This window comes from Syngnathus scovelli, chromosome 1, assembly GCF_024217435.2.
Source record: "Syngnathus scovelli strain Florida chromosome 1, RoL_Ssco_1.2, whole genome shotgun sequence".
In the NCBI taxonomy this organism is placed as follows: Eukaryota; Metazoa; Chordata; class Actinopteri; order Syngnathiformes; family Syngnathidae; genus Syngnathus; species Syngnathus scovelli.
Window position 1 is genome coordinate 19664507 of NC_090847.1, and position 14345 is coordinate 19678851.

The 14345-nt window shown below is 41.3% G+C and overlaps 2 protein-coding genes across 4 annotated transcripts; one reads left to right on the forward strand and one right to left on the reverse strand.

The window, feature by feature from the left end:
* The first annotated feature begins 5733 nt into the window (after positions 1 to 5733).
* Positions 5734 to 9229, forward strand: si:dkeyp-117h8.4 (uncharacterized protein LOC572032 homolog). The gene is made up of 6 exons (XM_049749837.2): positions 5734 to 5950; positions 6111 to 6174; positions 6255 to 6304; positions 6607 to 6676; positions 7072 to 8965; positions 9045 to 9229. The coding sequence occupies exons 1-6, from the start codon at positions 5873 to 5875 to the stop codon at positions 9091 to 9093; spliced, it is 2205 nt and encodes a 734-aa protein (XP_049605794.1). The 5' UTR covers positions 5734 to 5872; the 3' UTR covers positions 9094 to 9229.
* Positions 9230 to 10309: 1080 nt separating this feature from the next.
* LOC125982063 (GPI mannosyltransferase 3) lies at positions 10310 to 14007 on the reverse strand. Of its 3 annotated transcripts, none has more exons than XM_049742273.2 (12): positions 13756 to 14002; positions 13534 to 13681; positions 13227 to 13344; positions 13036 to 13140; positions 12831 to 12961; positions 12611 to 12751; positions 12476 to 12527; positions 11644 to 11855; positions 11498 to 11562; positions 11043 to 11247; positions 10592 to 10769; positions 10310 to 10522 (listed from the first exon to the last, which is right to left on the reverse strand). In XM_049742273.2, exons 1-12 carry the CDS (start codon positions 13862 to 13864, stop codon positions 10406 to 10408), a joined length of 1581 nt encoding a protein of 526 aa, XP_049598230.1. In that variant the 5' UTR covers positions 13865 to 14002; the 3' UTR covers positions 10310 to 10405. The 3 variants fall into 3 exon arrangements, with proteins under 3 accessions (XP_049598230.1, XP_049598238.1, XP_049598240.1); XM_049742281.2 differs by having other exon boundaries at positions 13534 to 13657; positions 13756 to 14000; XM_049742283.1 differs by lacking the exon at positions 10310 to 10522 and having other exon boundaries at positions 10623 to 10769; positions 10909 to 11247; positions 13756 to 14007.
* Between the last annotated feature and the right edge of the window lie 338 nt (positions 14008 to 14345).

The following is a 14345-nucleotide window of genomic DNA, read 5'->3' on the forward strand; positions in this document are numbered from 1 at the left end:
GAACAAAAGCTAAGATGTAGTAAATAAACTGTGAAATTACCCTGTCAACAGCATAGCTGACAAGTAGAGCCGGACCACAGAATGTGTACTGTTGAACCTGCTAAACAATACTAAGTCTGTGTACCTCATTCGTTCACAGACTTGTTGAATTGTCTTGTCTAGCGTAAAATTATGTTTCAGAACCACTGAAGTATAGAGAAATAGGGGAACCAAACAAAACCCAGGAACTACTTTTGTGGTAAATTTATGCTTCAAATGGTGACTATAGGCAGTTATTTAAGGGTCATCAGAGAGAGATGCTTGGAAGTTTCATCCAGGTTCCAAACGCTGCCATCTGTCTTGTCAAAACGTTCAGCAGAGGCAGTGTCGTACGGGTTAAAAAAAAATATCAGTCCTCCCATATACCAAGACCCATGAATTCTAGATTAATTGAAGGCTCTGAATTGACCATATCTGTGGAAGTGAGTGTGAATGATCGTGCCCTGTGACTGACTCTTCCAAAGTCACCTGGGATAACGTTCTGCTCCCCTGTAACCCTGAAAAGAATAGTGCATGGCAATTCTGGGAATAAAAAGCCTGGCTGTATTTACTTGGTATTGACATGCATTTTCAGCTGGCAGATTTCTAAAGTCTGCACATTGGAAGTAACCCGCATGTGGGTGCAGTGTGGGTTGCTATTATACTATATAATGTGCTATAATTGCCCCATCAGTCTTGATTATGCCAAAGTAAATGTTACATTGATTAATATCTTGATCAACATGATCTTGCAGCGTGTGTGATGAATTTTGTTTGAATGGCAAAATGTAAGACAGATTTCTTCTCTGTATTTTCATGGCTTGGCTCATCATAATTGTTCACTACTCTTTGTCTTAATTGCCATATCTATCATCATTTCCTCAAGTTATTTCATCCCTTAAACTCCCTCTTTCTAAGGATCATCACAGGCCTCACACAGTGGGGGTTCTACCGGTGTGTTCGGCCATCCGCGGACAGTGGGCAGGGCAATGACATACCAGCTCTGCCGAACCCCGGAAGCCGACTCACCGAACCCCTGGGGTTCGATCGAACCCAAGTTAAGAACCACTGCTTTAAAATAACAACATACCAACTGTTAGCGCAATAGCTAATTTTTATCCTTACGTATATAATAAGACTGTTGTATCAGTCTTGCAGTCACTTTTAAGCAAGGATCTTTAAATGTTAAACTGAAATCCAATCAATTAGCTACACAATTGAATATAAATATATATAAATATACATGGGCCAAAACAATACCATTTTGTTGAATAACAGTACACATTTACCACAATTTTATAAGGACAGTGCAGAAGATTCAAGGATGACAGCAGAAGGCCAAATGTCACAATTGCTTTGAGGTTAGTCAAATGCAATTTGGAGCTCAGAGAGCATCCCTTTCACAAGTGACTCCCAGAATTCACAGTATTTAAAATGGCAATGGAAAAAAAAACTCAACTCTGACAAAGATGCTGTTTACAAGCATGGTGTAAAACATTTAGCATGGGATTGCAGCCATCAAGTTCTCTCAGCTTTGCTTGAATTTGTATACTTGTACATGACAAAATACCTTGAGAAACACAACAGCTCATTCCACTTTCTTCTTCAGACTCCACTCTCGCTTGACGTTCCCCACCAAGTTTACAGATGGCATCCCCATCACGAGGACAAGGCTTCAATCTGACAAGTAGTGGCACAGCTATCATCTTGCTGCACTTGCAACAGCCTGAAGCCTGACAACAGTACACCGCCCCCCCATCCTGTCATCCATCACATGTGGTAGAGTGCAGCAACCACGTAGGGCCCCACCAAAGATGCTTTAAATGTCTTTCCTCAGAAACAAAAGTGAGTTAGTGTGTATAGTTTTTTTCCTTGCATATATTATTTTAATATGTCCTGATAGTATATTTGTAACAGTACAGTATGTAATCTCTAAAATCCTCCAATGTTCACAAATGCTGGGCCCATTTTATTTGAGATTTTTACTTCTACTAACTCATAATTAAAACATTCACTGATAAATAGTTGCTTTTACGATAATATCTCAATCAATTGATCCCCACTTACAAGCTGGAATTTGGTTAAATAAATAATATGAAATCAATCAAGGCAACAATTACTTAAAGACATTCAAAGTATACATGGAAATATAAATCCAGGTTCATCGACTTTAGCTTGTGCAAGGTGTTCCTTGAATTTATGGTGCATTCCATCTGCTGCAGAAATCTCACTAACAATCCCTGCTTGGTAGAACTCGCTCTTCTTGATGGCCTCCTTTACCTCTGGCCACTGTGGGGTTTACTGGTTGTCATAGCAACAGGCACAGGTCTCATATCAGCAGTCTCAGCAATAGATGATGTAAGTAACAGCACATTCACAATCAATATGCCCAACGTCCCTCCCCTAATGTTGGGCCAACAGACTGCTGAACTCCTTTGTTCCTCATGCCATCAAACTGTATAACTCCTCAATTACGGGTAGGAGCTGTTAGGAACGGGAACAAAGGGGGATGATGGCATACCTTCAATATTCTATTTATTTATTGACAATTATTATTTACTAAAATAACAATTGACCTTCAATTATTTTATTTATTACATATGTATTATTGTTATTGTTATTTAGTTCTCACTTAACACTATTTATTGCTATTGCTATTCACTTTATTTTTCTCTCGTCTTTGTTTGTTACTCGTGCAATGTTCTCTTTTGTACTATTTCTGTGTGAGCTACTGGGAACACCATTTCCTGAGGGAGCAATCCCAAGGGATGATTAAAATTGAGTCTAAGTCTAAGAATTCAATACATCTATGGGACTGACAACGAGTGCAATGTTGGCAACGTGGGCGTTAAAGTATCTAAACTATATAACACCTTCTAGCCACCTGCCAAGAGGTCTCCGAAATGGCCTAGTTGACTCCGAGACACATAAATTCTTGGTGATTTTCACCTGTTTCTTTGGCACAATAAAAAAAAAAAAAAAACACACGAATGACATCTTATTCACTTTTGATTGAGTGGTGGAGGATTATAGTTGATCAATAACAATCAGTTTACCTTTTTTTGTACTGTATACATTGGCCATTTTTGCCGACCTCTGAAATGAATAGATGTTGATGAGGAGCTATGATCTCAAAAAGACACGATTGAGGTTACATGATTTTTATTGACATCATTGCATTCAAAAGGAAAGTAGGTCACATTAAAAATAGAGAAATAAATACTAAGCGAGACCCTATATATTTTATTAAGCAAAGCTTTTCCCCTTGACATTGTCCCAGAAGAGCAGTGAATGAAGCAGGAGTGCCTTCATTTATTCATTTGGCTGCCAGTTGATGAGGCTTTCAGCAGATGGGATTACACTGTCACAGCAGTTCTTTAAGTGGAATTTAGGGTAGTGTGTGTGCGTGCGTGCGTGCGTGCGTGCGTGCGTGCGTGCGTGCGTGCGTGCGTGCGTGTGTGTGCGTGTGTGTGTGTGCGTGCGTGCGTGTGTGTGTGTACACACGTGTATGTGTGCGCGTGTGCGCGTGCGTGCGTGTTTTGTCAAAGATTCCTGTCCAACATAATCTTTGACATTTGTGTGCACCTATTCATGCAGAGCATGGAACGTTGACGCAATGCTTTGTGTGACGCAATGCTTTGTGTGCCCCTTTAATCTTCTAGTCTTGTCTATTGTACTTACCATTGGCCTTCCTTTCCATGTGGTCAGTTTTGTCTTTTCTAATTCACAGGGGCATCTGTGTATACAACGTTTGACAAAGGACCTTGTTTTCCTGTTTCATCTGCCTTTGAGCTGTCATCTTTAACCTATGTTGTTTACTCTTATCATCCCCCTATTTTAGTCTTCAGTACGATTGCTTGCATTTCCCTTTACCATTCTTTGTTTGCTCATTCTCAAAGCACCAGTGCCACCCAGTGGTGTGTAAAGAGAGGCCCCAAACCACAAAACTCCTACTATTCAACCTCTACAAATCAACTGTATGCTTCATAATAGCAGAAAATATACAACAACCAGGGCCGGCCCTACTGTTAGGCGAGCTAGGAGGAATCTAGGGGCTGGCAAAATCATCAATTCCGCACCGACTATGTCTCTCAGCTGGCCTGGGAACGCCTTGGGATCCCCCGGGATGAGCTGGATGAAGTGGCTGGGGAGAGGGAAGTCTGGGAGTCCCTCCTAAAGCTGCTGTCCCCGCGACCCGACCCTGGATAAGCGGAAGTAGATGGACGGATGGATGAAAACTGTTAATGTTTTGCATATATATGTTGCAAAACATTAACAGTTCTCTGATATATATATATATATATATATATATATATATATATATATATATATATATATATATATATATATATATATATATATATATATATATATATATATATATATATATATATATATCTTGTTATCAGAGAACACTCTTGGAAATTAATTGTGAAAGATAGATTATAGAAAACTCTTCATTTTCTTATCATAAAAATGCGTAAACTGAGCTTGCTAGTGGAAAATGGATCATCATGGATTTCCCCTTAATCAGAATCCCTTGTGAATGTTTATTTTTTGTCATAATTTTTAAATGTTAGTTGTAATATTATGTCACAATTATTGACGCTGATCTGCTCCAAATGATGTAGGTGTCAGATTGGGGGCTCTTATTTTGCATTTTTGTACAGTACCTATAGTTTTCTAAATTAAAAAATAATGATGCGACAGTGGTTGTATTGAGAAGTGGTGAGTCCCCATTGAAAACCGAGGTACCAAACACCAAACACTAGCAACAATAAATAATTTAGGACTTTGAGTGTTACTGAAACACTTATGTTGACAATTTCCATTAGTTCCATTACAAGTTTCGCTATTTAACATATTGTTTGTAAGCATGACTTATGTTCTTGCCAGCAATAAAATGCATTTCAGTGTGTTAACTATGCCTCTAGGTCATTAATCTGTCATCGGACCAGCCTTCACTAAATAGCTTTCACAATGTAATGGAAATGGGAGGGAACCTGAACTACAAAATGATCACACTAGGCCAGTATTTAATAATTAGATTGACTATAATGGTGGATCTGAGTGGAGTTTTGATGGTGTTTTGTTCAAGAAATTTGATAGATCCATCCATTATGTATAATAGATACAACTTAAGTGATGACTGTAATAAAGCTCAGCGATAACCCTCAAGTCCCTACTCAGCACAAACACTCTAAAGCAGAAGACAAAACAAAAATAACAAATCAGCACTGGGACAAGTAAATTTCCCCGCTGTGGGATGAATAAAGGTCTATCATCATCATCATCACCATCATCATCATCACCATCATCACAACAACAACAACAACAAAAACATCCAACAGGGCTGTGTGGACAGTGTAACGTTGAGGAGTCAGTGGAGCGTGTTTTGTTTCACTGTTACAAGCATGAAGACCAGGGTCAACTATTAAGAAGATTCAAGATTCAAGAATCTTGAATCTTAATAGTAAAGAAAATAGATGGAGACATTGGAGGCAGAGATGACATTAAAAGTTGCAGTCACGATGGGGAAAAAAAGATGCTTTTTAAGATTAGATATCTTATTGAGACAGGTGTGGTGGAAAGAATTTAGCTAAAGTTGTAAAACTAATGATGGGGCGGTAAGTACGCTGGTTTATACTCCAACACAGTAGGTAGCGGTAATGTATGTTGAATCTGGTGCCCCCGCCGTGAAACAAGAGAAAGAAGAAGATCCCTTCGTCCAATCACCGTCCGCTCACAGACAACGACCAAGTTTTGAATATCGCAGCGCTTTCACATGTTTTGAATATCACTGCGCTTTTGCATGTTTTGTTTCTACTTCGGTGGTCACATTTAATTCGTTCTAATGGCCGAAAACATCAAATGGCAATTCGCCGCCAACGGCCAGATATACCAACAGTCGCTGCGTCGAATTATACAAAAGGTACGTGTTCTAAATGGTCGATGGTTAGCTGGAGCTACAAAGTTGGCATTTTGACAACGCAACAACAAAAATTGATGTGCAAGATAGAAAACGCGGTTTTCTACATTGCACATCAACTTTCATATCCTTAAGGCAACATTTTCATTCTCCCCAAAAACAGTATTCCAACCTGCCCGATCCCGACGCGGCGATAGAAGTGGACCTCAATAACACCAGTACAGAAAGTAAGTCGTTGCTTGTTATTTATTTTGATGTCAACCTCTTGATTATTATGTTTTTGATTGTGTTTTGTATATTTTTAAAGGCCTGCTGGACTACATGAAGCTGTCTAAAAAGATGATAAAGGCGAAGGAGGTGGGCAAATCGCCTTTTTTTCCTGCTCACCCATTGGTCTTAAAAATACACATCTCATTTTGAATTTCAGATGTTGGGCTTTTCGCGCTATTGTTTTATTAGCATAAGATGCACCTCTAAGCAGCTCTATGAATGAATTTGGTTAATATGTGTCGTTCTTTTCAAAGCATTGAATTAATGAATTACATGTTATCGCTGTCCTGTTTAGTTTTTTTTCTGCAGTGGAAAAGTGGCTTTTGTCAGCATATGGACAATTTTATCTAATGAAGAAATGTTTTGTCTGCATATTTTTTGTTCAAAAGCTGGACCAATCGCAGCAAGATGGCGGAGGCGATTCTTGCCAGATGTTAGTGGATGGTGACAATGATGATGGTAAGAGCAGCAGTTTCTAACTTGATGACTTGATGGGATGGAGGCTTAATGGGGGCCAAATCCGGCACCCCAAAATGAATTTGACAACCGTGGTTTGTGCCGGGCACACAATATTTTCCTATGGCAATCATGCAAATCCAATAGCTTCGTTGTAAATACGGCAAAACATTTTCGATTCATCTTGGCAACAGAAGCTGTTCTCACATTGAGCCAACCCTACCCTTCTTTACCGCGATTTTGCCAATTGATAGAGACGGCACCGGCCTTTCGAAACAGGCTCCTTTCAGGGAGACTTTGGAAAGGATGAGAAGTGATGTCAATCTTGATCACAAGGGTATTTAATAAAAATTGTTATGAAGTCACTCTTTATTTTTATTTTTTTTAACCCCATACAGGTGTGTCCGACCTGCATTCCTGGGAGAGCTCTCTGAACAGAAGTCAGAGGAGCATCCCTGAATTTGATTTCCTCCCTGAGGACCAAGACAAGGAGTTGGAGTTGAGCCTGAGAAGTCAAGGCAGCAATTTGTCAGAGCTCTTCCCCAGCATGATCTGTCGAATCGGTCGAGCACGGCACCGGTGGCGCATTTCCGAGATTGGGAACCGTGTACTCATGAAGTACCGCAAGTGGCGTCAGCAGTCCGGCAGAACCAACCGCATTAAAACCCTGGGCACAAGCCACAGACGATCCACGAGCAAGAAAACCACAAAGAATCCTGCAACCACTTGTTCCATGCTACAGTGCTCCTCTTTGAGGGACAAAACTCTTCTGGGCATGGACCTGTCTTTCATCCCACAATCTCCTGAATCCAAAAGGATCAAAGTAGATGAGACCTTCATCGTGACAAAAGAGCCACCCTTTGCCCTCAGTCCTTCTAGTGCCTCCTCTAGGACCTTGTTGGACCAGCCCTCCAACCCCAGAAGGTTGTTTGTCTCTGCTACCAGAGATCAGCCATCTACGTGCATTCTCAGTCTTTCACAATCTTCTAATTTTTCCTCCGAGGCTTCCTTAAGCAGGTCGCGAAGATCCAGAAAGCTTATGGGAGAGCAGCTATTCTCGTGCTTCCCCAGCCCTTCTGGTACCTCTTCAGGAGTGTCTTTGGACTGTCCCCGAAGCTCCAGAAGGCTATTTTCCTCAGTTGACAGAGATCAGCGAGCTTTGGGCATGCCTAGTCCTTCACAGTCTTCTGATTCCACTGCAAACCAGTCCCCGAGGGTCAAAAAGCTTTGTAGCGCTCCTGCCGGTGAGCAGCCATCTTTGCGCGTCTTCAGTCCTTTGAAGTCTCCCGGTCAGCCATCGTCGTGGGTTCTCAGTCCTCCTCGCTCTTCTGGCCCCACCTTGGATCAGTTCCTGAGGTCCCAAAGGCTTTGGAGTAGTGGTGCCAGAGAGCAGCCATCTTCGTGGGTTCTAAGTCCTTTGCGGCCTTCTACTCCTTCCTCAGACCGGTCTCTGAGATCCAAAAGATTTGCCCGTGCAGCTGCACGAGAACAGCAGCAGCAATCCCCGCGGGTCCTCAGTCCGTCACGGTGTTGTGGTCGTCCCAAAAGGCTCGCTGTCTCTGCTGCCGACGAGCAGTTCTTTGCAAGTTCTTTGCAATCATCTGGGTCTTTCTCTGATTTGTCTCATAGCTCCAAGAGTCTTTTCGCCCCTGAAAACAGCAAATTTAAAGCGCAAACTGATATTTGTGGTTTTCCGAATAGGCCCAGTCTTGGAAAAGTGGGCATGGTGAACTGGGAAGACCACACAATATCTCAGCAGGCCTTCTCCCGAAGCCCCAACCCTGCTCAAGTGCAACGCTACTCCAGGTCCCCGGCTTGCACACGCCAAAGGCCACTGACGCCCCAGCCAAAGTCCTGCCTGGGGTCCCCCCCACAGGCCCGCAAGAGTTTCTGTCGGCACCTCTCCGTTGATTCCTTGACATCAGGCTTCTTCCCATACTCCAAAAAGGAACTGGACGAGGATTTCGATAAGCACTTCCACAAGTTTGTGTGTCAGAGCAAACTCTGTCCAAGTGCTGAGGCCCGCCGGCCTCATTCCTCCCAAACGCTGGGGGCACTGGCTTTGTCACCGCACTGCTTCAAGCTGAGGAAGCGTCACCGGGAGTTGGACTGGGACAACGTGTCCTGCTCCGACCGGTGGAGCCCTTTCTCTCCAGGGTCGAAGTGGCACAGAAATGAGAAGCTGAGACGCCGCCTCCGTCTGCCCGACTGCGAGGCTGCCGAATGTGGTGTCTTGGAGCACGACATGTTTCGAGGATCCCAGTCAGGTGAACGGCTTGGAATCCCTACTAGGTAAGCATTCTTTCTACAACGCTGTTAAGACATCTGAGAATCGCTTCATTGATTTCATCATGTCTTTATTATTCAACAGGAAGTCCAAAATAGGTCCCGAGTCATTAAGGCAACTGAACTGTGTTTAAGGATTGGGATACTGATATTATGGAGGTGTCCAGTTCAGCCTTTGATAAACACTTAATACTTTTTTGTGCTATTTCCACAACTGATCCCCCCATCTCCCTCAGCAGAACAGAAAATTATGACTGCCTCCTGCCTGGCCTTGTTCAGTGTCTAAAATGGTGTTGCTCGCCTCGGCTGGGCCATTCTCAAGGTGTTTTAGTTAGCGCGGCTTCAATTTGCCTGTTGCAAGAAATTATTGTGTTGAAGTGTATTTTACCATTGGTGTGTGCTTGTTTTTTTACCGATGGTGTATGCATGTTTTCTGTGTGTTCTTGAAGTGTGTTTTACAGATGGTGTGTGCATGTTTCATTGTTAATAAGTAAGTTAAAATAAAACAAGACTTAAAAAAAAAACGATGAATTCACTCAGTTTACTTCATGTGCAAGGAAACAGAATATTAATGGATCGTGTTCAGGACCACAGGGACATTTTACACAGTCGCTCATTTTAGTACAAAACTCTAATGTTCTTGGGGAGGGGAAAAAAAAAATATATGTGTGTGTGTATATATACGTATACACATATATACATATATATATGTGTGTATATATAATATATGTACGTATGTAGTATATGTGTATATATATATATATGTATGTATGTACGTATATATGTATACATATATATGTATACATATATATGTATATATATACATATATATATATATATATATATATATATATATATATATATATATGATATTAGTAAACTGTGAGAGCTCAGAGGCAAACGATCCAATTACCACAAATAAGTTAGAGCAGTGTGTGCTTTGGCCATCGGGGGGCAGTATAATACAGTTTCACAACTCGCTCGGAAAACTGCAGACATTACTGTCGGTATAGAATATGAGTTCAACATGTTTAAATTACTTTTGACTTTTAAAAGCGGGCATTAAATTAATAACAATGATTTTTGACACTTTAAGAGGAAAATGCTAATTTTGCCACCCTAACATACCTGGTAATGTTAAATTATAATGAGGATCTTTAATGTGATAGTGTGGGCTATAATGTTAAATGTTTTGACGCTATGGTGGGAAAACATTACCTTTGCTTAACGTTTGTATTAGTATAATTTATTTTATAATATGCATATCGGAACTGATATTTGGTCCAACAAATAATCCCAGACTGTCCACCATAGAAAAGAAATTAACACTCAAAACAATTTACACACAAATAGTGGTAAATGGAGTATAATTGGTCTAACAAGATTAGATATTCTTGTCAAAACATTTTGAACATACAGTAGGTAAAATCAGATGAGTTCCTGCAGTCATCGGTGCCTCTCATAAATAAAGATTCTTCTTCCAACTCCTCCGTCGGGAAAATGAGTGTGAAATATGTCTGTCGTTTTCCTGTAGTTGTTTTCACGCAGAAATGCTGTGATCTTCTACAACATAAAAGCACACCAGCATTTAAACAAGGATTTTAAACAGATTTGACTGTACTTTTCCTTTACCTTTTCCATTACGTCAAAGAGAACCAAGTGAGTAGGAAGTGAATGCGCAAGTGGATACGTAGTTCGGAGCCAGAGAAGTGGGTCATTGATGAATCTTTCTGATTCGGTCTCATGGTCCAGCTGGCTGAGATCACGCAGGCCCTCGAGGAACCTCATCTTTAGTGGGCAGTGGACGTGGCTGCAAGGGCAGGAAAAATAACTGAAAATCTCCATACAGTGCATCCAGACAGTATACAGTGCTTTTGCTCACATTTTGTCACATTATTACCTTACTCAAAAATTTAATTACCCCCCCATAATTGAATATGATTAGTTACCTCAGAACATTGCCACATCCCCCATTATAATTGGGTGTGCAAACTTGTGCAACCTCATTATAATTTTTCTTTTTGCAATTGAGTTGCACAGTTCATAGAGAAACACTTTCCGGATCCCATGGAGCATTTGGCACCTGTAGTAAGGGGTTGAGTGGCAGGACATTGCAAAGAGGACGTCCGGCTGTGAGACATTGTGACAAAGTGCATGGATGTGGCTCATGACGTCCAGAGCTCCACGCTGGTGAATCAGGCCTGTGTAGAGAGCTAGGGCCAGATTGGAGGCCAACAAACCAGCAGTGGCTGCTCGTCGCCAAGCTTTCATACGAGCCATCGTTGCCCCTGGTAACACACGCAAATGCTTAAACATGAAATGGTTCAGCCATCCTTTATTCCAAACCCATCAAGCGCTTATGTTGTCAAGAGAGAATTCACAATACATTATAATGTCCATCATTGGCGTTTGAAACCGTATTAAGTGACTACTCATGTACTATCCATAACAAAACAGAAAATACTGCAGTAAACAGTCAAGCTCAAAGAGAATTTACACACTAGATTGTGTGAGTAAATAGTTGTAACAGGAACTTACCACAGAAGATCATACAAAAGGGAAGCACTGGGTAGATGAATCTAAACTCCTTGTGAGGAAGCAGGCTGAAAACAAATTGAGTATGGTGCAAGCTGACAAGGATTCCTACAAGTAGTAAAGAAAGAGAGACAATTATGATGCTTTACCTGTATGCCCCGATGGTCCAGGCAATGGCCACCAGCAGGATTTTGTACCTTCTAAAAGCCAGGAAGCATCCACATAAAAAGAATGGCAGATGGGGGCCAATTATGACCGGGAAGCCCTGAGTGAGGTACCAGTGCCATGGGTGGGTGCCGAAATAACTGGCCAATCCGTCCAAAACGTTTACCTTCAGGAAGTTGAAATGTACGAAGACCCACTACACAAAAGAAAACAACTGATGAACCAAAAGCATCCTTTAATTCGCACCCACTAGACACTGGCGCAGTGGAACACTGGACAGTGGCACCTTCAGAAATGTTTCATTCGGGTGGACAAATATGGAGACCCTTAAATTCCTGGGGTGATATACCAAAACTAAAAGCCATACTTTCAGGATATAATTACACCAGTGGAGTCAAACTCGTTTATCGAAGTTATGGTTTCTTTCAAAGGGCCATTATTATAACTGTGAAAGCAATTAAGGGTGACTGGTAAAAAAAAAAAAAAAAAAAAAGCTTGCAACCAATCACGGCTCAGCTTGCGAACATCAAGTGAGCCACGATTAGTCGATACCTAAGCCATTAGCACATGGAATGTCATTTTCGGTTGACAACTAACTGTATTTCACTGCGAATATTGATTAATAAATGCAAAATATGTCCTTTAAAACGCACCCTCTTCATAGAATACATTTCTATGGAGTCCACATCTCTGGAAAACTCAACATTTCGGGATTTGCAGGAATCTTTGGATTACAGATCTTTAGTCTTTTTACAGGAGATGTGACGACATCATCAACAATTGTGTAGTTGTGTTCAGCGAGTGTATATATTTCACCTTTTCATAGAAAATGGAGTCAATTATGGTTGGAATCACAATGGCCAAAGCGCTACAAAGGAGACAAAAGCATTGTTAGCCCTAAACAGGCGCGAAAAAAAAGAAATATGATGGTCAAATTAGAAACACAATTACCCAATGGGAATGTAGTCATGCACCACCAGTCTCAGTTTGTTGTCTTCTTGCCAGAAATGATAAATCAACAGCGGAAGCCAGAGAATCAAGGCCGTCGGACGAACAATAGCCGCCAGTGCAACGAGGCTCAAATATTTTTTGCTGAAGGGGTAAAAACACGAACGAGGTGTCAACCAGAAATTCGTGCCACATCTAGAAATGTTGATGACATGAAGTAGACCTGCTGTGTGTTTTGGATCCAGGCAGGGGGAAGTAACAGAGAGCAAGGCAAGTGATGGTGGCCTCCACACTGTTACTCAGCGTTCTGCTGCAACAGTACCATGTGAACCACGAGCACAGGTGGCAGAAGAACTGCACGCACAAACGCAATCAAAACATGATGGAACGGATATTTCCTCAAGAAAGAAACAGGTAGGGCTAGGTACCGTCCATTTCGCAACATGTTGATTTTCCAGCTCTTCAACAAGGAAGAGGAATTTGAAATCTGCAAACGCCGTGAATAGTGCATGAAGTAGGCGGGGCAGCCATATCTGCAGAGAAAACAAACTAATTTAAATAAAAAATCATATCTGAACTAAACATGACTCAATGAACAGATGAAAAATAATACACTTGCCATAATATACACAGAGTCACATTGTATCCAATGTAGTACTTTATAGATGATGGCGAAGAAGAAGGGATAGGTGAAGCCTCTTATGCCTTCCTTCCATTCCCATGTCAGATGGCCATAAGTCACATTGTTAAGGTGTTCACAAAAATGGTAATATAAGTTTACTGAATGTGACTAGCTGATTTAACCACATTTTTGGTGTGGCCTAAGTTTGAGACCAAAGTCCACTGGGATAGACTCGAGTTGAAAAAAAGGACACGGCTGAAAAAATGCATAGATGCTGTCAAAATGAATTGAGTTTAAAGAATATTTGAAGGCCATATGGTGGGCGACTTCCACAGCCTGCCAGTACTCATCCGGAACGAAGCTGCTCTGAACCAGAAAACAGTTCAAGACGCGGAAAATAACACAAAATGCAGCAATCCTCAGCACATCTGTATAGAGAAAAGAAACAATAACTTTACACTGGAGTGAATAGACAAAGCTATCACAACCTTCTAATGAGATCACACTATATAGGGAACTAACCCACCTGTGCTGAGAGGGGCATTGTCTTTGGGTTTTAACGGTGATTCGGTTTTCCCAAGTTTCACCTCCATCCCATTCCTCTCGAACCGTGAACGCTGTCTTAAAGTCTCCATGTGGATGTTGCGTCCTTACACCTTTGCAGACGCGCGGCCAGAGCGGGCGAGGAAATCTACTTGGTTTACTGTCTGCGTGGAAATGAGCCGTGTGTAACCTGGCTCGCACGCAACCTCCCCAGATCGTACAAAGTAAAAAAAAAAAAAAAAAAAAAAAAAAAGGCATTTATTTTGAGAAGACGGAAAAGCCACAAGCAGCGACCTTATTTAATCACGTGCAACTGACATACATGTCCAAATGAACTAAATCCAAAGGATCCTTTTCTTTCACGGAATTTTGTGAATTATTTCGTCATTAAAATAGCGATAGTATTTATTTCTTGCTCAAGTACACGGGCAAGTAGTGAGGAGTCACAGCGTTCTTCGTGCCTGCCTATTTCGCACACATTGTTTGTCTTTATGTCGAAAAATATTGATGTTTATATGTACTACACATGCTTACGTGCATTCTACTAAATATGTGTGCGACATTTAGTCATTT

Bases quoted from the DNA above. Each gene is read 5' to 3' on its own strand.
- si:dkeyp-117h8.4 (XM_049749837.2), top strand. From the start codon at position 5,873: ATGGCCGAAAACATCAAATGGCAATTCGCCGCCAACGGCCAGATATAC. The intron at 6,305-6,606 runs GTGGGCAAATCG...TTTGTTCAAAAG, and splicing joins AGATGATAAAGGCGAAGGAG to CTGGACCAATCGCAGCAAGA. The intron at 6,677-7,071 runs GTAAGAGCAGCA...AACCCCATACAG, and splicing joins GGATGGTGACAATGATGATG to GTGTGTCCGACCTGCATTCC.
- LOC125982063 (XM_049742273.2), bottom strand. From the start codon at position 13,864: ATGGAGACTTTAAGACAGCGTTCACGGTTCGAGAGGAATGGGATGGAG. The intron at 13,141-13,226 runs GCAAGTGTATTA...TTTTCTCTGCAG, and splicing joins GTGACTCTGTGTATATTATG to ATATGGCTGCCCCGCCTACT. The intron at 11,856-12,475 runs GTGAAATATATA...TCTTTTGTGTAG, and splicing joins ACTCCATTTTCTATGAAAAG to TGGGTCTTCGTACATTTCAA.